The sequence below is a fragment of the Eucalyptus grandis genome, chromosome 6 (assembly GCF_016545825.1).
Source record: "Eucalyptus grandis isolate ANBG69807.140 chromosome 6, ASM1654582v1, whole genome shotgun sequence".
NCBI classification, from domain to species: Eukaryota; Viridiplantae; Streptophyta; class Magnoliopsida; order Myrtales; family Myrtaceae; genus Eucalyptus; species Eucalyptus grandis.
Window position 1 is genome coordinate 52,870,255 of NC_052617.1, and position 23,475 is coordinate 52,893,729.

Below are 23,475 nucleotides of genomic sequence, written 5' to 3' on the forward strand. Positions count from 1 at the left end.
ACCTTTTTAAAAAAATGACCATCTATATGACTTACAAAAGTGAAAGGATGATAATTATTTTTTGTCATGCACGTATATGTTTAGACATAAATTATCATAAGACTTCCTATATTTTAAAAGAGAATATTGTCTTCAATGAGCTTGGGGACTTCTAGTGGATACGAATCTTGAAACCTCATATGAAAATCCTTGCCACATACCTATTTATGGAAGTGATAGTTATAAATTTTTTGTTCAAGATAGAAAATCAACAAGTATATTATTTTTTTCAATAATATATTTGGTTCCAAAAAAATACTTCGACAACCATTTTACCCAACTAAGAAGCTGAGGATGTGGTACATCACACTCGAAATTCAAGCCATGAGATCGAGTGTAACTCATGAGATCGAGTCTCAAGGTGACTGCATCCCACATGTGAGCACATCCTAAGCCCTTCCTCTAACATGCTTCAACCCAGTTCGAGCCACTCCTACAAAAACCTATTGACCAGGTGCAACTCCGGTGCAGGCACATTACACTCGAAATTCCTAAGAAGAGCATAGGATAGAGATCATAACTGTAAATCTACATGTGAGTGCCAATTTCCAATATCACCATAATAGCTAGTAAAAATCAGTTCTAGCTCTCGAAGATTGGCTAGGATCAATAGCTTTCGTCCCTCAGCTATGTCACGATGCAAGCCATAACCATCTTGAAGGCAATGTATCAATTCACGAAGCGCGTCGATATGGCCAAGAGAGGCAAGCTGGAGCGCATAGGGCCACTCTGGCCACAAGATCGTTGCGATTCCTCGGTTGGCCGCTGCCGTTGAATTGGATTAGGGCCAGTGAGAACAACGAGGGAGCGTGAGATTGTACAGCGGCCTTTGCGACCAGGGACAGCCAGCACGCTCTTTTTCTCAAGCAATAGAATCGGATCTACAACGAAGGTTTAAGAAAGAAAGCTGGACATGCAATTTTTTCTCCAAATATCATATCGATACTTAGCCTATCATGATGTTAAATATACAGTAGCCGTGAATAAAATAATTTCCTTTTTCCAATTCTTGTTGTTTCTCCAAATATCATATCAATATCTTTTTCTCAAGCAATGGATGGCAATGGATTTTATATGAATGTAGCGTCCCTTCGATTTACAATTCTAATTTTCAGGTTAACTTTCGAACATTACATTAAAGCAAAAACTTGTTTCCGTCATGACCGCAAGCAGTGGTTTGCATCAGAGGTGAAATGCTAGAGCTTGAAGTTTTGAGATTTGATTGATCTTGTTGCCAACCATTTATATAGTTGCTGCTCCGTTTTCGTTTCCGGTCCTTGAAGTCCACGAGCTAGTCAATTATGCAGAAGCAACAGTAACTTCTCTTGTTGACATCACAATTATCAAAAAAAAAGAAAAAGATTGAATTAATTCTTCTACTTGCGAGGTCAACTAGTACAGCCGACAAGGCAAGAATTTGAATGAAATTCATGGCATTAGTAGCTAAAATAACCAAATGGCTTGACATTTTTCATTTATTTTAATCTCCTATGGTTCATAATGTTAATCATGTGGAAAGTATAGGGAAAGGAGGAGAAATAGTTTATGCAACTCTTTCTTGAGGACTTCCTGACCTCGTTATGTTTGGAAGGTGTTCCGCTCAATATGGTCACCAAGTATGGATGTTACAATGAAGCAGCTGGTTGTTTGGTTGGGCAGTGGCCTCTACAATTCGACTCGATCACCATTTCTCATGACTTTTTTGCTTCCTTTTTTCTCAATCTTCCTTTTGTTGATGAAACTTCCTTTAGAGCGATTTGTCCTTCCAGTCCAATATCATATTACTACGCTAGTTAGTAGTTAAAACTTCTGAATATCCAACGTTCTGGCTGCTGTCTTTTCCTGTTCACACACAAGCATCTAACTCAATCTTGTACTGTCCACAGGCGCACTTCACGAGCTGTGATATTCCCTGGTAAAAGCAAATAAACAAATGATTTCGGCAATGCATTTATACAATACTAAGGAAAATATCTGAACAGAAGGTTGCGTCACATAATTATTCATTTGAGTTGAGACAGCAAATATGGAAGTTTGAATATAGGATGAAACCAATCCTATCTGATGGGTACACTCCCCCACTTAACAGCACATTGTTCAAATAGGAGATTGTTGACAACCCATTTCACGTTTAAAACAAAAAGGAAAATCAGAGTTTTGGAATGGTTTTACCCTCAGTTTCTCGATCTGATTCTGCACAGACTGCAGAACTCGGTTTCCCCAACAATATCAGCTAAAAGAGCTTTGTGTTCCTTCTCCAAGGTCTCAACATCCATTACCCTTAGCTCTCCCTGCATCGAACCACAGAAAACAACAGATGTTGAGACATAAATACAACCAAGTACAGTCAATAAAAAGTCCCGGACCTGCACTTTAAGGATCCATTTTAGAACCAAGTTCAGCAGATAAGCCAAACCGCATTAATAGAACTTCAAGTTGCCTATGCCTGTAATTGAGGTGATTGAGTATAATCCGTACTTGACAACACCTATCGTCTTGATACACACCTGGAGCTCATCTGACTTGCTTTTCATTTGCTCAATTCACTGCTTCATCTGCAATGATAGGAGTTGCACGAGCACCATTAGTGTTCATGGAGAAAGATGATGAGCTGCAAATTGAGGATATTAACTCCTAGTGTTTAGTTGCCTCTAAACAACTTTGCTTCTATATTTCATCATTACAAAAATGGCTTCTATCGTCCAAGTGACTAAAATTAGACATCACCTTCATGGTAAAAGGCGAAATTAACAGATGAAGATGGAAGCATAAATACAAAATCAAAACAATAGCCCCCTTTTAGGTATCAGTTATAGAGATCAGGCATGCCATATAAATTGAGCTGCTCTATGGCAGTTCCCTGCTAGATTATAAAATTGAAATGGAACATGCCTCATTCAGGACCATGAGTTGGTATGCTTTATTCTCTATTGCTTATCTCTCAAGATGAGCGTTGTAGTGCATATCAACACATATCCACTCTAACCTTCAACAATTAGGTAAAAACATTTTAACAAGAGAAATGAAATCAACACATTGTGGAAATTAGATATGGACTACCTAGCTGCAGAATATGCACTGAAGATCAGTTCCTTGCTTGGTTCATTGTTCTGTCAGATCAAGCATTTAATTCAAGTAACCACTCTGTTCAATGAATATAATTCTTTTGTTTTTAGTTTTTCGTCTGCAAGTATCATGTTATCAGTAAGCAGGTGATTGGAAAGTTTGCCTTTTGTTGCAAAGGTATCGGCATTAGATATCAAAAGTAAACCGCAATGGAAGTTTTGGTAACACATAACCTCACGATGCCCTTAGAACGGGGAGCATGGCTCCTAATTTTATCTGCTTACTGGTGCTTACGTGTAGGTGATAAGTTTTCCTGGTGTAGATCCTGCCTTAAGTTGAAACATCAGATAACGATGACCTGATGAAGCAACAAATGGCCCAACAACACTAAGGACTTAGTGTAAAGCCACGGGCACTAGGTACATCAACAGTGCTTGGGCGTGTAAAGCCACGCGCACAGGACAGCTCAGTCGCATTTTCATGATGGACACTGTTGAGCAATTGACTACCTCTGCTATACTAGGTACATTGACAGTGCTCCAGCGAAAAATAAGGAAAGGTTGACACAGACTCAGCAATTATAAAAGGGAATTAACGAACTTGTCTCAAATGATATATTTGTCAAACTAAACTCATACCTATGGAAAGAAAAAATGAAACCATTCTTGTTTTAAGTGTATTGCCAAATGATGATCTATGCTGAAGATATATGTGTCAAGCTGTTATAAAGCACAATGGATCACAATATTGACGTTGAAAATGCACACGTTGAGATCTGGGTTAGATGCCTTTTAATCGAGGGCATATTGTCTCCCTAATGTAAACACTACTCGTTCACCATTGATTTTCCCTTGAAGTGTAAGGCAGGGCAACTCATGAGACAAGAACAGGAGTCCTCCAGTAGTTGCCACAAGCAATGCCCCTTTGACAAGTCACCCATCCAGGAGACATTACTTGAGGAAGAAGGAGATGGAAAATTGACCACGATTTCCCCCTTGAAGTGTAGGGCAAGGCAATTCATGGGACGAGGACAGGAGTCCTCTGGCAGTTGTTGCAGGCAATGTCCTTTCAACCACCATTGGCAACAAATGTTGGCTATCGACAAGTCACCCATCCTAGAGAAGTTACTTGAGGAAGAAGGAGATGAAAAATCAACTACAATTTCTTTCTCGAAGTGTAGGCGATGCAATTCATGGGATGGGGACGAGAGTCCTCTAGCAACTGCCACAGGCAACGTCCTTTTAACCATCACTGGCAATTTATGTTGGCTATCGACAAGTCACCTATCCTAGAGAAGTTACTTGAGGAAGAAAAAGATGGAAAATGGACCACAGTTTCCCCCTTGAAGTGTAGGGCAGGGCAATTCATGGGACGGGGATAGGAGTCCTTTGGTGGCCGCCATAAGCAATTTCCTTTGAACCACTACTGGCAACAGATGTAGGTTGGCGACTAGTCATCCTTGTTGAAGAAGTTATTGGAGGAAGAAGGAAAAGGAAGAACAAAGAAATGATAACAATTGAGTGCTGGACACCTGAAATACTAAAACTTGGCACATGGGACATTTAGGCTGTGTTTGGTAACGTTTCTGTTTAAAAATTGTTCTAGATGTTCCACAGCCGAGGCCGGCGACCGGTCAAAAGGAAAAGAAATAAAAAAATAAAAAGGAAAAATAAAATAAAATATTAAAAAATTAAAAGAAAAAAAATTATACAAGTTTACCAAACGTGTTTTGTTCTTTTTTTATTCCAAGAACAGAAATTCTGTGCGGTTACCAAACGCGTTCTTTTGTTCTGGAACAAGAAACAAGTTTTTCTTGTTTTTGTTTCTATTCCAAATTTGTTTCTAGGAATAAAAAAATAAATTTTTATTCTCGGGAACAAAAAAATAAATTTTTTATTCTCGGGAAAAAGTGTAAATAATATTTTTTTGTTCCCCGGAACAAAAGAACAGAAATTGTGTTACGGGAACAAAATAAGAACACGAACAAACAAGCCATTAAGTGCCAAAAGTTAGAAAAGTGACATTTAAGTGCAAAATCAGAGCAAAAGAGATCACTTAAGTGCCAACGGCAAGAAAATTCGGCCAAAATGCTGACGTTGCGATTTTCCAGCGAGATAAGTGCAAAACGACGTCATTTTGTACGCTGACTTGGCTAGACAAATGCAAAAACAACGTTGTGTTTTCTTATGATATAGTAAATAATTAATATAGAAATTAATTAAATTAAATTTAAAACTAAATTTATTCAAATCAATTAAAATTAAAAAAAAAAAGTAAGAAGGGAAGAGGCACGCGGCTAAGGGCTGACCCCTCCTCGCCGTCGCCAAGTTGGGCTGACGACGGCGGGGAGGTAGTAGTGGTGAGGGCTTGGCCCTTAGCCGCCTTCTTCTTGCCTCCCCTTAAATATATATAATTAATTTTTTTATAATTTAATTAAATTAATGATTATATTAAATTCAAATACGGGAAAAACGACGTCGTTTTTGTGTTTCTTTGCTGAATTAGCTTTCCGGCGAGCCACATAGGCAAGAAAAATAATAAAAAATTGTCACGTGGAATTTCCGACGGAGTTCGCTGGAGATGGCATTTAAATGTCATTTTCCTAACTTTTAGCATTTAAGTGTCCTTTCATGTCAAGTTTTGATACTTGGGTATACTTCTTCGATAACAATTAAAAGAAAAAGGAAAGACAAAAACATGTCAACCATATCACTGCATTGAGTGGCGCTGCTGGCTTCGGGCTTTCTCCCTCTCACAAAGGGGAGAAGTTCAAATCCCCAGCACGTTGCAGGTGGACTTACCCGCTTAACGAGGGTGGTGGGTTCCTCCCAGGGCCCTAGGGTTTGCCCGCCAGCCCCCCGGCCCCTCGGCCCTCTAGGGAAATGGAATAAAAATATAAATGTAATTATACCTTTCAGATTAAAAGAATATCCGGCACTATATCTACATCCATTCACCGACTAATTAAAGACAATGGGACATAATAATCAAAATATCATCATTTAAAGGGTATTATGCACCAATTTTTGACAAATTGAAAATCAATAGCGTTCAATGACATCCTACATATAACATTTGGCATAGAAGTTAAATGAATAACATGTTTCCCTATTAAGAAGTTTGGTATAACTTTCCCATGATACCTTAGCTATAAATAGAGGCCTTGTAACTATTATGAGGTGCAAATTCCTTATAATTGCACTTCCTCAAATTTTAACATGAATAACTATTATGAGCAGTTTTTGGAAGGAAACCCTATCCGATTTTAAGATGTTGCAAATTTTAAATATGTATTCTCAAGCAAGTAAATTACAATACACTTTACAATATAGTTAAACGCAACACAACTAAAATTCAACTACAACTGTATCAAGCATCATGCCATGAAATAGAGAAAAAGGGAATGATTTCTATTAGAGAAAACTCCCAACAGATTTTGAAGTTGACTAAACTTTCCATAAAACCTTATTTGCCTTAAAGAATCTATAATCAGGCATATAGTTGACATACTCATTGCCACATCCAAACCAAACTCAGTCAAACACATTCTCTTATATCCAAGATATTATCAGTCATAGAAGGAGAAAACTTTCCATTTCCATCCTAACAACGTTAGAATGTAATATTTAAATGATACGTATTGTATTTTGTGCACTCATCTAGAAGGAAACCGAGTCAGAATGAGATTACCTCAAATTCCACAACGGCTAGCAATTTCATTGGATTTCACATCTTTGAGGAAGATTGACTAAATCAAGTTGATTAGGAAATCAATCCTGAAGACAAGTTCTTTCCAAACTGAAGGAACTCTACTTATGGAAACCAAAACTCTGATTGTATGAGCGATTAGAATCAAGTAGAGATTTATCCTTATCACTCAATGGCCAATATATCTTCTTGATAACATCGACCAAAAAAGGAAGACGATCCTCTAGAAGATGTCTAAAGGCTAGTTTGGAAGTGAATGAGTATATAAGGAGATCAAGGGACTGAAGAGCAAGGAAGAAACGAGGCCTAGAATATATAATTCCAAAGTCTAAACAAACTTCGATTATACACTTATTTTTAGCGTGCTTAAGTGATTGTGATTTTGAGAGGAATACTAAAATAATGACTTAGTGAGATAGTGTGATCTATTACTAAGTGTTTACATTTAAAGTTGTAACATCTTGTTGATCATATAGTGGAATTTTGCCAGTAAGCTATCAACGTGGAAGAGTAGACATAAGCTTGATCTTAGCCGAACTATTATAAAATCTTGTGTGCAATTTTCTCTTATTCTCACTCTATTATTGTTTTTGTTAAAATCTATTGCACACTCGCAAGTTGCTCTTAAAGTCTGTTCTACCGCATAACAAATTCTAAACCTTGTTCCGGAATTTGGATCTCGTGCCCAAGCATGTCTTTTGGGCTTTTAGATTGGGAAAAAGAAGGGTGGAAATACTGGTAATATGAACTATAGCATTAGAAGACCATCTCAAAAGCTGCTGTTATAATTGCAAACAGATTTTACCCTTGAAGTGTAGGGCAAGGCAACTCATGAGACAAGAACAAGAGTCCTCCAGCAGTTGCCACAAGCAATGTCCTTTAACCACCACAGGCAACAAATGTTGATTGTCGACAAGTTACCCATCCTGGAGACGTTACTTGAGGAAGGAGATGGAAAATCGACCACAGTTTCGCCCTTGAAGTGTAGGGCAGGGCAGTTCATGGAAGGGGGATAGGAGTCCTCTGATGGTTGCTGCAAGCAATTTCCTTTCAACCACCATTGTCAACAAATGTTGGCTATCGACGAGTCACCCATCTTGGAGAAGTTACTTGAGGAAGAAGGAGATGGAAAATCGACTACAATTTCTCCCTCAAAGTGTAGGCGGGCAATTCATGGGATGGGGACAAGAGTCCTCTTGCAATTGCCATAGGCAATGTCCTTTTAACCACCACTGGCAATAAATGTTGGCTATCGACGAGTCACCCATCTTGGAGAAGTTACTTGAGAAAGAAGGAGATGGAAAATGGACCATAGTTTCCACCTTGAAGTGTAGGGCAAGGCAATTCATGGGACAAGACAAGAATCCTTTGGTGGCTACCGTAAGCAATTTCCTTTGAACCACTAGTGGCAACTGATGTAGGCTGGCGCTTGGTCATCCTTGTTGAAGAAGTTATTGGAGGAAGAAGAAGGAATAACAAAGAAATGATAACGATTAAAAGAAAAAGGAAAGACAAAAAGACGTCAACCATTAAAATCAAAGGTAATAATACGGTCCCCCCGCCACCGGGGGGAGGGGGGAATGGAATAAAAATATAAATGTAATTATACCTTTCATATTAAAAGAATATCCAGCACTATATCTACATACATTCACTGACTGATTAGAGATGATGGGACATAATAATCAAAATATCATCATCTAAAGGGTATTATGCACCAATCTTTGACAAATTGAAAATCAATAGCGTTCAATGACATCTTACATATAACATTCGGCATAGAAGTTAAATGAATAACATGTTTCCCTATTAAGAAGTGTGGTTTAACTTTCCCATGATACCTTAGCTATAAATAAAGGCCTTGTAGCTATTATGAGGTGCAAATTCCTTATAATTGCAGTTCCTCCAATTTTAACATGAATAACTATTATGAGCAGCTTTTGGGAGGAAACTCCATTTGATTTTAATATGTTGCAAATTTTAAACACAACACAACTAAAATTCAACCACAGCTATATCAAGCATCATGCCATGAAATAGAGAAAGAAGGGAATGATTTCTATTAGAGTCCCAACGGATTTTGAAGTTGACAAAACTTTCCACAAAACCTTGTTTGCCTTAAAGAATCTATAATTTAGGCATATAGTCCACATACTCATTGCCACATTCAAACCAAACTCAGTTAAACACGTTCTCTTATATCCAAGAAATTATTAGTCAGAGAAGGAGAAAACCTTCCATTTCCATCCCGACAACCTCATAATGTAATATTTAAATGATACATATTGTATTTTGTGCGCTCATCCAAAAGGAAACAAATCCAGAATGAGATTACCTCATATTCCACAACGGCTAGCAATTTCATTGGATTTCACATCTTTGAGGAAGATTGACTAAATCAAGTTGATTAGGGAATCAATCCTAAAAACAAGTTCTTTCCAAACCAGAGGAACTCTACTTATGGAAATCAAAACTCTGAATATATGGGTGATCAGAATCAAGTAGAGATTCTATCCTTATGACTCAACGGCCAATATATCTTCTTGATACCATCAACCAAAAAAGGAAGATGATCCTCTGGAAGCTGTCCAATGGCCAGTTGGAAGTGAATGAGTATATAAGGAGATCAAGGGATTGAGAAGCAAGGAAGAGACGAGACCTAGAATCTATAATTCCAAAGTTTAAGCAAACTTCGATTATACACTTATCTTTAGTGTGCTTAAGCGATTGTGATCATGAGATGAATACCCAAAGAATGACTTTGTGAGATAGTGGGATCTACCACTGAGTGTTTACACTTAAAATTGTAACCTCTTGTTGATTATACAGTGGAATTTTGCTAGTAAGCTATCAGTGTAGGAGAGAAGACGTAGGTTTTATCTTAGTCGAATTATTATAAAATCTTGTGTGCAATTTTCGCTTATCCTCATTCTATTATTGTTTTTGTTAAAATCTATTGCACACTCGCAAATTGCTCTTAAAGTCTATTCTACTGTATAACAGATTCTGAACCTTGTTCCAGAATTTTATTTTATCACCTATTCATGCCCTCTAGATGATCTCGGCTAGCAACATCAATTTCAACCATCAATTCTAAGATGGATCACATAGTTATTGCTCCATTGGTATACATTTACACTTGCAATTTGACTTCCAATCCAAGGCCTGACATAGAACTATAATTCATCACACTAGAGATCAAAACAAAACTAGGCCAAGTCTCAAGATAATTGCCCCCTAAATGTGGGCATATCCTGAGCACTTCATCCATATGGCTCAACCCTTGAACTACTCCTTCAAAAACCCATGATGCGAGAAAAGTGTAAAATTTTTTTTAAACATATATTATTGATACCAATTCAGTCATAAACTTTTTAATCGGATCAATTTAGTCTTAAACATTTTTATATTGATATTAATTCAGTTCTTCCGGCCAATTTTGACTAGCCAACATTGACATGGACACTAGCGCCGACTGACCGATGAACGTTGATATGGCAATTTTTAAATATATATATTTTATATTTTTGATTTTTTAAAAAATTTCTTTTTGCCCTCTTTTTTTTTTTTTCCATTTTTCTCTCGCTAGCCAACGAGCTGTTGGAGGCTCATTGGCCATTGCAGGAGAAGAAGCCAGGAGGAAGAAGAGCAAAAGAAAAAAATAAGGGAAAAGAATATTTAAAAATTGTCATATTAGCAGTCGCCCATCGACGTCCATGTCAGCGCCAGTTGACCAAAATTGGTCGGAATGACTAAATTGGTATTAATATGAAAATATTTATAATTAAATTGATCTAATTGAAAGGTTTATAACTGAATTAGTATAAATATCAATGATTTAGAACTTTTTTTGTTCTTTTCCCACGCACCTTCACCGTGGGCTTCCTATTTCACCACACACTCAGTGATCAGGGGGTGTCCAATGAAAAACACACACAAACCTTGGTAGAACTTATGATGGTCCGCTTTTGTCTTAATGCTCCTCTCCTCCTCCTTTTGTAACTTTAAATAAGTCATTGAAACATGAAATAACGATCATACCTAACAGCAAAATTATCCTCTACACAAATTGACACGCTTTCACTTATATTTAGTAGGAAAAAACACTTTGTAGTCACCACGAAACGATATGAATAATTAATATTAGATTTGATGATACAAATTGTCAACCCCAATTAGAGAGTTAAAAAAGGGATTTATTTTCTAAGATGCTTTGCAGGATAAGGACGGAAAAATCCCTCTCCACATGGATATTACTTGGGTTCAAATCTACCTTGGGAACGTCGAAAACAATGTGTACGGAGTGTCCAGGGATTCAGCTTGTGGAGGACCACTAATCGAACTAGTTTGTGTCCCATGATTAGTGGTCTTGTGGTCTTTTTCCGCGAAGAGGAGTTATCGTGGACGGTCAATCAATGGGCGCTTCAGCTTGTAGGAGGACCACTGATCGAACTGAATTGTGTCCAATGATTAGTGGTCTGGTGGTCTTTTTCCGCGAATAGGAGTTATCATGGACGATCAATCAATGGGCGCTTCAGCTTGAAGGAGGACTACTCAGCGTACTGGATTGCCGCTCGCAACTGACTGTACAGAAGGGATGACTTCCTTGGAAAAGAGAGACGAATGTATAGCAGAAAGAAGTATATAGGATATACACAACTTCTATAAAAGCTCTCGTGAGGCTGTTCAATATATAGTTCAAGCTGCTCAACCAATACATATCACTTCACGCATTCCTTCTTGCCGTCCCTTAGCAAATTAGTACCCATTCATGCTCTTAAAAATGAGACATTCACGTCTCAATTGTGCACAGCTTCGTTGTTCTTGGCTTCTTTTCACTGCCATTCTTGTGCTATGCTTCAGTGCAGTCATTTCTGCTACTAACGATATAGACAGGTTTGCATTGCTTGCATTCAAGGTTGAAATAACTAATGACCCTTTTGGGCGGCTTAACTCATGGAACGACAGCACTGATTTCTGTCGATGGTATGGGGTTACATGCAATCGTCAACACCACAGAGTCACGGTATTGGACCTCCATTCCCAAGGACTCTCGGGATCCATCTCACCCCACATTGGGAACCTCAGCTTCTTAAGAAAACTGTGGCTCCAAAACAACAGCTTCAGCCTTGAAATCCCTACACAAATTGGCCAGTTGCATCATCTCCAAATGTTGTATTTATCCAATAATTCACTGACAGGTGAGATTTCTAAGAATATATCAGCTTGCTTGAACCTCGTATTTCTCCACCTTGAGTACAACCAGTTGGTCGGAGGAATTCCAGCAGAGCTAGGCTCCTTGTCAAATCTTCAATTCGTCAATTTTGCTGCGAACCAATTAACTGGCAGCATCCCTTCATCCATAGGGAACTTGTCATCTCTAGAGGCTATTTATTGTTATCAAAATGGTCTGAGTGGGATTATTCCCCAATCTCTAGGTCATCTCAACAAACTAAAGGTGCTCACCTTGGCAAGTAATGGGCTTTCAGGTACCATTCCACCTACAATCTTCAACTTGTCTTCATTGACTGAAATCGACATAAGAGCGAACCAGATTCGTGGCAATCTTCCTGAAGATATAGGATTCACTCTCCCGAACCTTCAAGTTTTGATCATTGCTTCTAACAAGTTTGCAGGATCAATTCCTCTGTCAATATCCAATGCCACAAATCTAACACATCTCGAACTAGGAGGCAATGAGCTAGTGGGGAAAGTCCCTTCGTTGGCCAATCTCCATAACCTTCTGAAAGTTACCTTATGCACCAATTATCTCGGGACTGGAGGGTTCGATGCAAATGAACTGAGCTTCCTTTGCTCACTAACAAATGCCACTAATTTGATGATATTGGTGATGCAGGGAAATAGATTTGGTGGGACACTTCCTGCATGCATTGGTAATTTCTCCTCTACTTTTATAGCCCTGCGACTAGGCCAAAATCTGATTTCGGGTGAGATTCCGAGAGAGATTGGTAATCTTGTTAGCTTGCAAGGATTACGGATGGACGATAACCTTATTTCGGGTCCAATCCCATCAGATTTAGGAAAACTTTCCCATCTTGCAAAATTAATCTTGTCAAACAACAATCTGTCTGGCATAATACCACCCTCTTTGCAAAATCTGCAGATGCTGTTCTTTTTAAATCTTTCTAATAACAATCTCAGTGGCCCCGTTATATTTCCCATGGTTGGGGACCTCATCTATTTGGATTTATCTTGGAACCATCTGAGTGGAGTCCTTCCGATGGAAATCAGGAACTTGAAACATTTGGATACTTTGGATGTCTCAAGAAATATTTTGGACAGTGAAATCCCAAGCAGTCTAGGCAATTGTGATGGACTCACAGTATTAAGATTGCAAGATAACCTCTTCCATGGACCCATTCCTCAATCAATTAGCTCATTAATAAGCATCAAGGAATTAGATCTTTCCGTCAACAATTTCTATGGGGAAATTCCACAGTTCTTAGAGAAGTTTCAGTTTTTGGAAAAGCTGAATTTGTCTTACAATCATTTTGAAGGCATGCTACCAACTGAAGGAGTTTTTGGGAATGTGAGTGCGACTTTTGTTGCTGGAAATGAAAAGCTCTGTGGGGGAATGCCTGTCTTTGAGCTTCCCAAGTGTGTTTCTCAAAACTCCAAAAGTAGAGGGCGAGTCCATAAGTTGAAACTTACCATTGCTATTGTTTTTGGTCTTCTTGGAATAACTCTTGTTGTCACTTTCTTACATCTGCGTTGGTTGAAGCAGAGAAGAAATGAGCCCATTTCAAGCTCCTTAAATGATTCATTGTTTAATCTATCTTATGGAACTCTCCTAAAAGCGACCGATGGTTTTTCTTCGACTAATTTGATTGGGGTCGGAAGTTTTGGGTCTGTCTACAAGGGGTTGCTCCAAGAGAATGGAAATGTCATTGCGGTGAAAGTGCTTAATTTAACGCGGCATGGTGCACTCAAGAGCTTCAAAGCTGAGTGCGAAGCGTTAAAGAGTATAAAACACAGAAATCTTCTCAAAGTCTTGACAGCGTGCTCAGGCGTTGATTATAAGGGTGATGAATTTAAGGCTTTAGTTTATGAGTTCATGATCAATGGCAACCTAGAAGAGTGGTTGCACCCAAATCCAGCTCCAAATGTTGCGGATGGGCACTCGAAGAAATTGAGTCTCCTCCAAAGGATAAACATTTCCATAGATGTTGCTTTTGCATTAGATTATCTCCACAATCAATGCGAAAGCCCAATTATTCATTGTGATCTAAAGCCGAGCAATGTCCTTCTAGATGCTGACATGGTTGGACATGTTGGTGACTTTGGGTTGACGAAGATTGTCCTTGAATCCATGTCTGACACTAGAGCAAGTATGAGCTCTGTTGGTTTAAAAGGAACAATTGGTTATACCGCTCCTGGTAAACATCTCCCCCTTAGACTTTCATTATCAACTTGTCCTCATAGAGACTAGTGCTTTTTTTTTTTTTTTTTTTTTTATCCTTTCTTTAAGAAACTATTTTGTGAATTCAAATTCTTGTTTTTGACATTTCTTATGCCACGGCATATGTAAACTGCAGAATATGCTAACGGAAGTCCAGTCTCAAGAGAAGGCGATGTCTACAGTTACGGCATTCTCTTATTAGAGATGTTCACGGGATTAAGTCCCACTAGCGACATGTTCAGAGATAATTTGAGTCTTCATAATTATGTTGACAAGGCTCTGCCCCTACAAGCTAAGGAGATTACCGATCCCGTGCTGTTTCACGAAGGAGAAAGCCACAACAGTTCCCAAGATTTGCCTCGCGAAAGAAACTGCATACTTCAGGAATGTCTGGAAACAGTATATCATATTGGACTCGCTTGCTCTGTGGAGGAGCCTCGGAGACGCATGAGCATCGACAAAGTCGCAACCCAGCTACACTCGATCAAGAAGAAACTTTCTGCAGCTTCTTTACTTGGGTAGATGAGTCACGTATAGATGACATCAAAAGTAGTATGTTCTTCATTTCCTATAATAAATCTCTCTAGTGCTATTTGCGAATGAATAGGAAAGGACGAATGTCCAACTTTCCTAATTTCCCTCTGAATCGGAGAGTATCGACCCGGCATTCCAACTTTAAGCCATCAATTCACACCTTTTAACATTTTTTTTTTTGTCTAACTGACATTTCGTGAAATATTTATGGGATAAAAAGTCAAATTTATGAGCTAAATTCACCTGTAATTACAGATTCAATATACACTTCAATGGGACAAGTGCCCTGTGAGCTCTACAAGGCTCTGCTCTCTATATAGCTCCATTGCTATTAGGGTGTCATCTAACGTTGTTGATTGAATCTGGTTTGCAGGTCTACCAGAAAAAATGACGATACTTGAAAAGTTTTATTGCAACTGGTTAAGGCCTATCCGCACCCTTAAAAAACTAAGATGCAATAGGTTTTATATAACTACGGCGTCCCTCCAATTAACAATTCTGATATTTGGGGTGAATCTTCAAACATCACATTTGAGCAAAAATCGCGTTTTAGTCCTGACCAAAAGCAACGGTTTGCATCAAAGGTTGATTCTCAAAGCTTAAAGTTTTGGGACTTGAATGGTCTCGTTGCCAACCGCTTCTATATAATTGTTGTTTTGTCTACGTTTCTGTCCTTCAAAGTAGAGGTGTCAAAATGGGTCATTGACCCATTTATAGACCCATTTCTAGTTAAATGGGTCATTAATAGGTCAAGCCTTATTTCCTAAAGCACCCATAATGGGTTTTAAAAATAAAGAGGGTGAGATATATAGATCTTAAATAGGTCTGAGGGTTTGAGAGCAGGTCCATTTAAGACCCATTTATCAACTCATTAAAAATGAACTCATTTATAGACTCTCTCTTCTCTATTTAACTTTACAAAAATATTTTTTTATTATAAAAACCGAAATTATAATTATTTTTTTATTTTAATTTTCTTTTCTTTCTTCTTTTTTTTTTCTTCTTCCTTCGGTCCCGACATGGTGATGGCCAAGACCAGCCAGGGCGAGCCTCGAGCTCGCCGGCGTTAGGTGAGCTCGAGCTCGCCAAGCGGAGGCCTCGCCGATGCCTAGCGAGTCTCGAGCCTTGCCGATCTAGCGAGCTCGAGGCTCACCGAGCGTTAGGCAAGGCTCGCTGGCATCGAGCGAGGCTCAAGCCTTGCTAGATCCAGCAAGAGGCGAGCTCGAGCTTACCCGACGCTGCCGAAACCTCGAACTTGCCAAATTTGGCAAGGCAGAGGCCTCGCCGACGTCTAATGAGGCTCAAGCCTCGCCAGATTCGACGAGGGGCAAGCTTAAGTTCACCGGATTTGGCGAGGTGGAGACCTCGCCGACGCTCGGCGAGGCGAGCTCGAGCTCAAGCTCGCTGACGCCGCGAGCCTCAAGCTCGCTAGATCCGGCAAAGCGGAGGCCTTGCCAACGCTCCGCGAGGCTCAAGCCTCGCCAAATCCAGCTAGGGGCGAGCTCGAGCTCGAGCTTGCCAGATCTGGCAAGGCGGAGGCCTCGCTGGTGTCGAGTGAGCTCGAGCTTGCCCCTTGCCGAATCTAGCAAGCTCAAGGCTCGCATGTGACCGGCCACCAGCCGTATCATCATGGCTAACGACCGGCCAAAGAAGAAGAAAAAAAAAAAAAAAAGAAAAAAAGAAAATTATATTTAAAAATTAAAAATTATATTTAAAATAAAAAATAATTAAAATTTTAATTTTAAAAAATAAAAACAATTAAAATTAGATTTTAAAAAATAAAAATAATTAAAATTAGATTTTAAAAAATAATTATTTAAAAATTATAAAAATTGTCCATTAAATTTGTGTTGTATAAAACTATTTTAGCAATATCATTTTTTTAAACATATATATAGGAAATAAGCTTTTTAAAGTTTAGTTAAATGAGTTAGGTATGAGTCGGAAAATTTATGTTAGGCATAAATGAGTCATAAATGGTTTAATGGGTCAATTTGGATCGACCATTAATGACCCGACCCGACCCACCCGTTTTAACACCTCTACTTCAAAGTCAATAAGTTAGTCCATTATCCAGAGGCGATTGAAACGTCATTATGCAGCCTTTTCTCGAGGACTTACTAACCTTGTTATATTTGGAAGGTATTCCGGCTCAAATGGTCACTATGTATGGATGTTCCAATGGAGCAGCCAGTTGTTTGGTTGGGCAGTCGATCTCCATTTTTCATTATTTTCACTCCTTTTCTTTCACAAATTTTATTTTATCGATGCCGATTCCTCTTCAGCGACTTGTCATTCCAGTTTAGTATCACATTACTAGGCTAGTTAGTAGTTAAAACTTACAAGTATCTGGTGTTCAGGCTGCTTCTTTTCCTGTTCATACACAACCATCTAACTCAATCTTGTACTCCTGTCTGCAGGCGCACTTCACGAGTTGTGATATTCCCTGTTATAAGCAGATAAACAAATGATTCCGGCAATACATATAAATAAGGGTACTAAGAAAATTTCTAAACAGAAGGGTCTGTTACATTCGTTTGAGTTGAGTCAGCTTATATGGAAGAACAGTAAAATCCAGAGAAAACTAGATACTCTAGAAAAACAATCTCCTAGTTCTGGAAGATAACAGAGGTTGGAAGTGGAGTGAAACCAATCTCGCTTTATGTGTACACTCCCCAGTCAACAGCATATTGTTGAAATATGATATTGTTAACATCCATTTCACTCAATTTAAAAAAAAAAAAATGAAAATCACAGTTTTGGAATAATTTTACCCTCAGTTTCTCGATTTGATTCCGCAGAGACTGCTGAACTCGGTTTCCCCAACGAGATCTGCTAATAGAACTTTTTGTTCCTTTTCCAAGGTCTTGATATCCATTACCCTTAGCTCTTCCTGCATCGTACCACAGCAAACACAGATGCCGAGTCTTAACTACAACCAAGTGCAATCAATACAAAGTCCTGGACCTGTACTTCAAGAATCCATTTTAGAACCAAGTTCAGCAGATAAGCCAAACCACATTAATAGAACTTCAAGTTACCGATATCTGTAATGATTTGGTTCATTAAAACCAAATGCAGACATTCTACATCAGTATTGCATGAACTACAAGTATTATGGTGATTGAGTATAACTATACTTGACAAAACCTATTGCCTTGATACTCACCTGGAACTCATTTGACTGGCTTTTCAGTTGCTCAATTTGCTGCTTCATCTGCAATAGTAGGCGTTGCACTAGCACCATTAGCGTTCATGAAGAAATGATGATAAGCTGTAAATCGAGGATATTAGCTCCTGATGTTTAGTTGCCTCTTAACAACTTTACTTCTAGTGATTAAAATTTATACATCACACTCATGCCAAATGGCGAAATTAACAGATAATGATGGAGGCATAAGTACCAAATCAAAGCTAAAACCCCCCTAGAGGTATCAGTTTAGTCGATTAGGCATGTAATTTGAATCAACCTGCTCCATGGCAGTTTTCTGCCAGATTATAAAATTGGAATGGAATGTGCTTCATTCAGGACCATGAGTTGGCATGCTCTATTTTCTAGCGCTTATCTCCCAAGATGAGCAGTGTGGTGCATATTATCACATATCTGCTATAAGCTTTGACAATTAGTGAAAATCATTTTAATCAGAGAAGTGAAATCAATACATTGTGAAATTTAGATATGGACTTAACTGCAAAATTTTCTACAGCTAGCTTAGCTTTTGCTCTTTTGATCTCGTCAAGTTTTGCTGTAACAGAATCCACACTGAAGATCAGTTCCTTGCTTGCTCCCTTGTTCTGTCAGTTCAAGCATCAAATTTAAGTAACTACGCTGTTCAATGAACATAATTCTTTTGTTTTTAGTTTTTTGTGTGTAAGTACCATGTTATCAATAAGCAAGTGATTGGAAAGTTTGCCTCCTGCTGCAAAGGTATCAGCATTAGATATCAAAAGTAAACTGCAATGGAAGTTTTTGTGACACATAACCTCACGGTGCACAGTACAGGGAGCATGGCTTCCAATTGTATCTGCTTACTGGCACTTACGTGCAAGTGATAAGTTTTCCTGGTGTAGATCCTGCCTTAAGTTGAAACATCAGATTGCGATGACCAGATGAAGCAACAAACGGCCTGACAACACTAGACAGTGCTCCAGCATAAAATAAGGAAAGGTTGACAGAGACTCAGCAGTTATTAAAGGGAACTGGCTAACATATCTCAATAATACATTTGTCAAACTAAACTCATACCAAAGCTAAGAAAAATGAAACCATTCTTGTTTTAAGTGTTTGGCAAAATGATGATCTATGCTGAATAAATAGGTGTCAAGCTGTTAAAAAGCACAATAGATCATGACGACATAAAAATTAAAACTCCAAAGAAGATCACATGTATGGTCTAATAGGTCAAACTTGAAAAGGCTAAATACCCATACCTCCAGCTGTAACCTTTTCTTCATCCAATGTTTCCTCGACCTGCCAATATTCTGGTTAGCAAAGCACTGCTATAGTCTAATAAGCTTATTACTAACCATTGGGTGCAAGGTAATAGCCAAGGCAGACATAAGAGAATTGAAGGTGGTTAACAGACTCTTTCTGAGAGGGGAACCATAATATAATTAAGATTAGAGGTCCCATCATAAATTCAGCCTTCAGTTCACAAAATAAAAAATGTTCAGCCTTTCGAAGATCAATATTGAGGAACTACAAGCGGGAAAAAAGTGACTGAAGTAATGCAAACCAAGATGTTTGTTTGTGTTTGTAAGCAAGTGAATTTAAAAGTACATATATGGTAGGAGCACAACAAAGGATGATCCTCCTCGATATGACAAATTTAAAATCTGAAGGTAACAGCAAGTCCAAAACAAGAATAAACAAAAAGCAGTGCAAAGTCACGCACTCCTGTGTCTGGGCTTGGCATGCGACAGTTAAGCCATCCCTAAAAGAACAGGATAAAAAAACTGTCAGTTTGGTGGACATTCTGAAGTTGAGAGGTCAAAACTTGAGAAATCTTACTTGCAGCTTCTGGAATTTGACATCTATATCCTCAGCAACCTTGGCATAGTAAGTGCTGAAAGTCCAAGAAATTCGGTGAAGAGGTGAAGAACACAGCATCTTTTTGGGTTCAAGGACACAACAAAATTAGATACTTGAGAACAGGCCAGTAACCTTTTCTCAACAAGTTTGGCCGATAAGCTTACTCCATGGTGGACTAGCTCCAAAGTCTGCACAGAACTCCAACAAATAATCATGGTAAGATAAAATTACCCAAGTTTTCTTTATTAAGCATAATCGATCATGTGGAAAGCTTCACACTCCAGCATATATATCATTGTCCACCATATCAGATCTAACTCAATTTCCTTAAATATAAATAATAAACACAAGGTTTCATGGTACAGAAATCTAACACAATTGACTTTAAAAGTGTCAAAATCAAAAATTACATATGCTCTGCCAGTTCTACATGAATAAACTTGAAAATCAACACAGAAATGATTGAAAAATTACCTATCTTCACACATTTGGATAATTCCTATTCGAGTATTAGCTGCTTCGACAGCCAAGTATTAAAGCAAATAGCACTTTAGCACATGATATTTGTCTCCAGGGAAACTCTGAAAAGGCTCCAGGAAAAAGATATTTATGCATTTCATCACTGGTCTGACTGCCTTTTAGGATCTCAGCTCATATCAGATAAACGTCTATCTCCGGTAAATTGAAAGACAAATTTGAAACCTTTCCAACTTCCTCGCCATCCTCACATTCTGCTACTGACCCAAATCTAAAATTCATGTTGACATTAGAGTTCTGCTTGACGTCCCAAGCTATGTACTAGCCATCCAAAGCAGCCAAACTGTAATCTTGAAACTATTCTCTGTAAGCTATCTGTCAACCTTTGGTGGTATATTAGTTTTTAATACAGTGTCTAACTCTCCAGAATTATTTTGAGATGTATGATCGTACAACATATTATAGTGCTTTTATGCGCTAACTTGATTATCAGAAAAGCCATTACCCAAAAAATAATCGCTGCAAACAATAGAGTTCAATGCTTCTCTTTATCTGGTATCTTTCTATCTTGGAGTGGACTAAGGCCTGAACTTTAAGTCACAGATTTTCTTTAAGATATCATGAAGCTAGCAGATTGAACAAATTATTCACATCAACACAAGCGAAAGACCAATCAACTAATAAAGAGACATATTTGAGGAAGGACGCAGCATACTATTTCTGTTGAATTTGGATGCTAAGTTGAATTTTAACATGATAGAATGGTGCAAAAGATTTTTCCATGTTCCACACATTACATCTCAGCATAAGATTTATCTCTGGAGTTAATGAGTAAGGCAGGTAGAATAGCATCTTATCACAGGATCTCTGTGAAGGACAGATATCACAGTTCAGCATATCAGATATAAGGCTGAAGATCACTTCCTTTTTCAGAACCCAACAGGTGATCGTATTCTTCTTTTCCTCTCTTTTGGTGAAGTTCCTCTAACTCATTACTATTAATTAAATTACACGTATTTGAATAAGGAGGAGCTCTACCTGTGTCAGTGTGCAACAATCAGCTCCCAAAGAAGCAACCTTTCTCTGTTTGTCCAATATCTGAGAGCATATTTGACCTTTTGCAGTCATGATCTGCTCTGTTCCTTCTTTAAGCTTCTGAATTTCAGATTTTGCTGGACAAACAACGTTTTTAAAAAGAAAAGGAAGTTTTTTATTTTATTTTATTGGTAAGGTAAGTATATATTAGCTTTAACCAGAACTATACAAAAGGGGTATCCGGCACCAAAACTTACACTCATAAAGACAAACAAGTCCAAACGACTGGAAGGGGGCCAAGAAAGAAAAACAAACGCTGTTAACACAGCAGCAACAAGAGAGCCCAACAGCGGCTAGAACCAACTGAAACAGCAGCAGCAAGACAGCCAAAACAGTGGCAAGAAAAGGAAAAGATCATTTGCTTTTAACAAGTCTATACAGTAGCTTGCACAACAAAATCACCCGAAAGCAGTCATGATTGAAACACGAGGATAAAAGATTTTGGCCAAACTAACAATAACTTGCACGAATTGATTGTGTAAATACTTTCAAGGAGATATAGAAGAAGAGTAAAGCTTAAATTTAAAAAGTTACTGTAATTATCACTCACGAGGTGAAGAAGAATCATGCAGCTCTTGAATCCCTACAACAAGGTCCATAACCCATCAACTGATAGGGACTAGGAGAACAAACACCAGCTCAGCGTTGGAAAGATGCTCTCTGAAACAAACAGAAATATCAATTATGGATTGGAAAGATGCTCTCTGAAACAAACAGAATTATCAATTATGCGCATCAAATAATTGGGTTTTCTCATGTACAAAGAGACCTAGCAAGCATGCACCTCTTTAGTTAAACGTCTTTCAGCTACAACTCCGCTAATAAAGCATCATCATGATTCAACTTACCATCATCTTCATCTTATATGTAAATTTAAAATGATAATCAACACTAATTGGATAAAAGATTGACATTTAGTGTAATTAGTACTACCCAGGGACGACTCATATTGAGAGTTAAAATAATGTCAGCTTAACTGAAAAGCATTCACTCATGAAAAGCTTTGCATGAATCTCGCTTGAATTTAAATATCCAACACGACTATAGGCAATGAGTTTAGAGAAAGCATTGCATACTATACTGAACTCTTGCAGAAAGTTATTGCGGTTTTTAGTATGTAGTCCACAGGTAGATAAGCAAAAGTGTAGATCAGGTAATACATAAGTTCACAAATACATCAATCATGTGTGCCTGAGCGTGGTCATGTGTGTAAGAGAAAGTAGCACATGAGAGAGATAAACTGAACCAGAAGTGAGGTCGCTTTCCAGAGATTGAATGGTAGTAATCTGCATCTGCTCTTCGACTGAGATCTTGGCCGCCTGATCCTCCACATCTCTCAATTCACAATTGCAACTCAGCAACATTTATTTACAGAAGGTGTACATGTTTTTCTTTCAGAGAACGACAGGTATAGAAGTACCGTTCATTCGATATCACAGAGCCTTCCTGTACTGCAAGTATTCCTCCATCTTCAAACTGTAAAGACATTCATATCACTTGCCGCACCATGTACAAAAGCGGAAAATCATCAAACAAAGGCGCTTTTCCCTTAAAAATTTCTGTGCGGCAATACTGCGTCGTAAAACTCAAATCTAGCGAAAGCAAGGGCTTATATTCCCGATTATGAACTAGCGTCTCCAACTCCGTCAACAGAGCCCCGAGCTAAGACAGACCGAGTAAGAACTGGACATTCATCGGAACCCTCTGCATCACACGACATTGACGATAGAGAAGCTCTAACGCAGTGATGAACGCAACCACCTAATCACGCAACAAGATCACAGGAACGCGTCGTTCGGCCGTAACCGCCAGACGACCGAACGAAGCGCGCTCAGGTTCTCGAAAGAGGCGGAGATGAGTACAGAGACGCGCTAGCGATGGAGGAGTCGCGAGCTCGTGATGGCGGCGCCGCCGCCGCGAGCTCGACGTCGCCGACGATCGCGCTGGGCCGGCGCCAGCGACGGTGCTGTGAGCTCGCGGTCGCGGCGACCCCTGGACGACGACCAAGAGCGAGAGACGCACCTGATGAGGGAGACGACCGAGCGGTTTGGCTATGGGGAGTGGGGAGTGAAGCTGGAGCAGAGGGAGGATGGGAAGATCGGAC

At 38.8% G+C, this 23,475-nt stretch overlaps 2 protein-coding genes and 1 long non-coding RNA gene across 8 annotated transcripts; 1 reads left to right on the forward strand and 2 right to left on the reverse strand.

The window, feature by feature from the left end:
• Positions 1–1,477: 1,477 nt before the first annotated feature.
• LOC108956743 lies at positions 1,478–7,961 on the reverse strand. The gene is made up of 4 exons (XR_001983076.2): positions 7,619–7,961; positions 2,547–2,594; positions 2,212–2,330; positions 1,478–1,951 (listed from the first exon to the last, which is right to left on the reverse strand). It is a non-coding gene; the product is annotated as an uncharacterized LOC108956743 (long non-coding RNA).
• A 3,501-nt stretch (positions 7,962–11,462) lies between these two features.
• On the forward strand, positions 11,463–14,928 carry LOC104452277 (probable LRR receptor-like serine/threonine-protein kinase At3g47570). 2 transcript variants are annotated; one of them, XM_039315614.1, is made up of 3 exons: positions 12,148–12,302; positions 12,443–14,210; positions 14,370–14,928. In XM_039315614.1, exons 1-3 carry the CDS (start codon positions 12,291–12,293, stop codon positions 14,753–14,755), a joined length of 2,166 nt encoding a protein of 721 aa, XP_039171548.1. In that variant the 5' UTR covers positions 12,148–12,290; the 3' UTR covers positions 14,756–14,928. The 2 variants fall into 2 exon arrangements, with proteins under 2 accessions (XP_018732004.2, XP_039171548.1); XM_018876459.2 differs by having other exon boundaries at positions 11,463–14,210.
• A 2,054-nt stretch (positions 14,929–16,982) lies between these two features.
• On the reverse strand, positions 16,983–23,475 carry LOC104429335. 5 transcript variants are annotated; one of them, XM_039315620.1, is made up of 14 exons: positions 23,394–23,475; positions 22,792–22,847; positions 22,618–22,706; positions 21,922–22,031; positions 21,315–21,448; positions 19,932–19,987; positions 19,779–19,833; positions 19,663–19,701; positions 19,199–19,238; positions 18,647–18,687; positions 18,458–18,562; positions 17,937–17,984; positions 17,542–17,660; positions 16,983–17,213 (listed from the first exon to the last, which is right to left on the reverse strand). In XM_039315620.1, exons 4-13 carry the CDS (start codon positions 21,968–21,970, stop codon positions 17,544–17,546), a joined length of 684 nt encoding a protein of 227 aa, XP_039171554.1. In that variant the 5' UTR covers positions 21,971–22,031; positions 22,618–22,706; positions 22,792–22,847; positions 23,394–23,475; the 3' UTR covers positions 16,983–17,213; positions 17,542–17,543. The 5 variants fall into 5 exon arrangements, 4 of the variants coding, with proteins under 4 accessions (XP_039171554.1, XP_039171555.1, XP_039171556.1 ...); XM_039315621.1 differs by having other exon boundaries at positions 22,618–22,690; positions 23,394–23,408; XR_005552200.1 differs by having other exon boundaries at positions 17,542–17,734; positions 22,618–22,847; positions 23,394–23,423.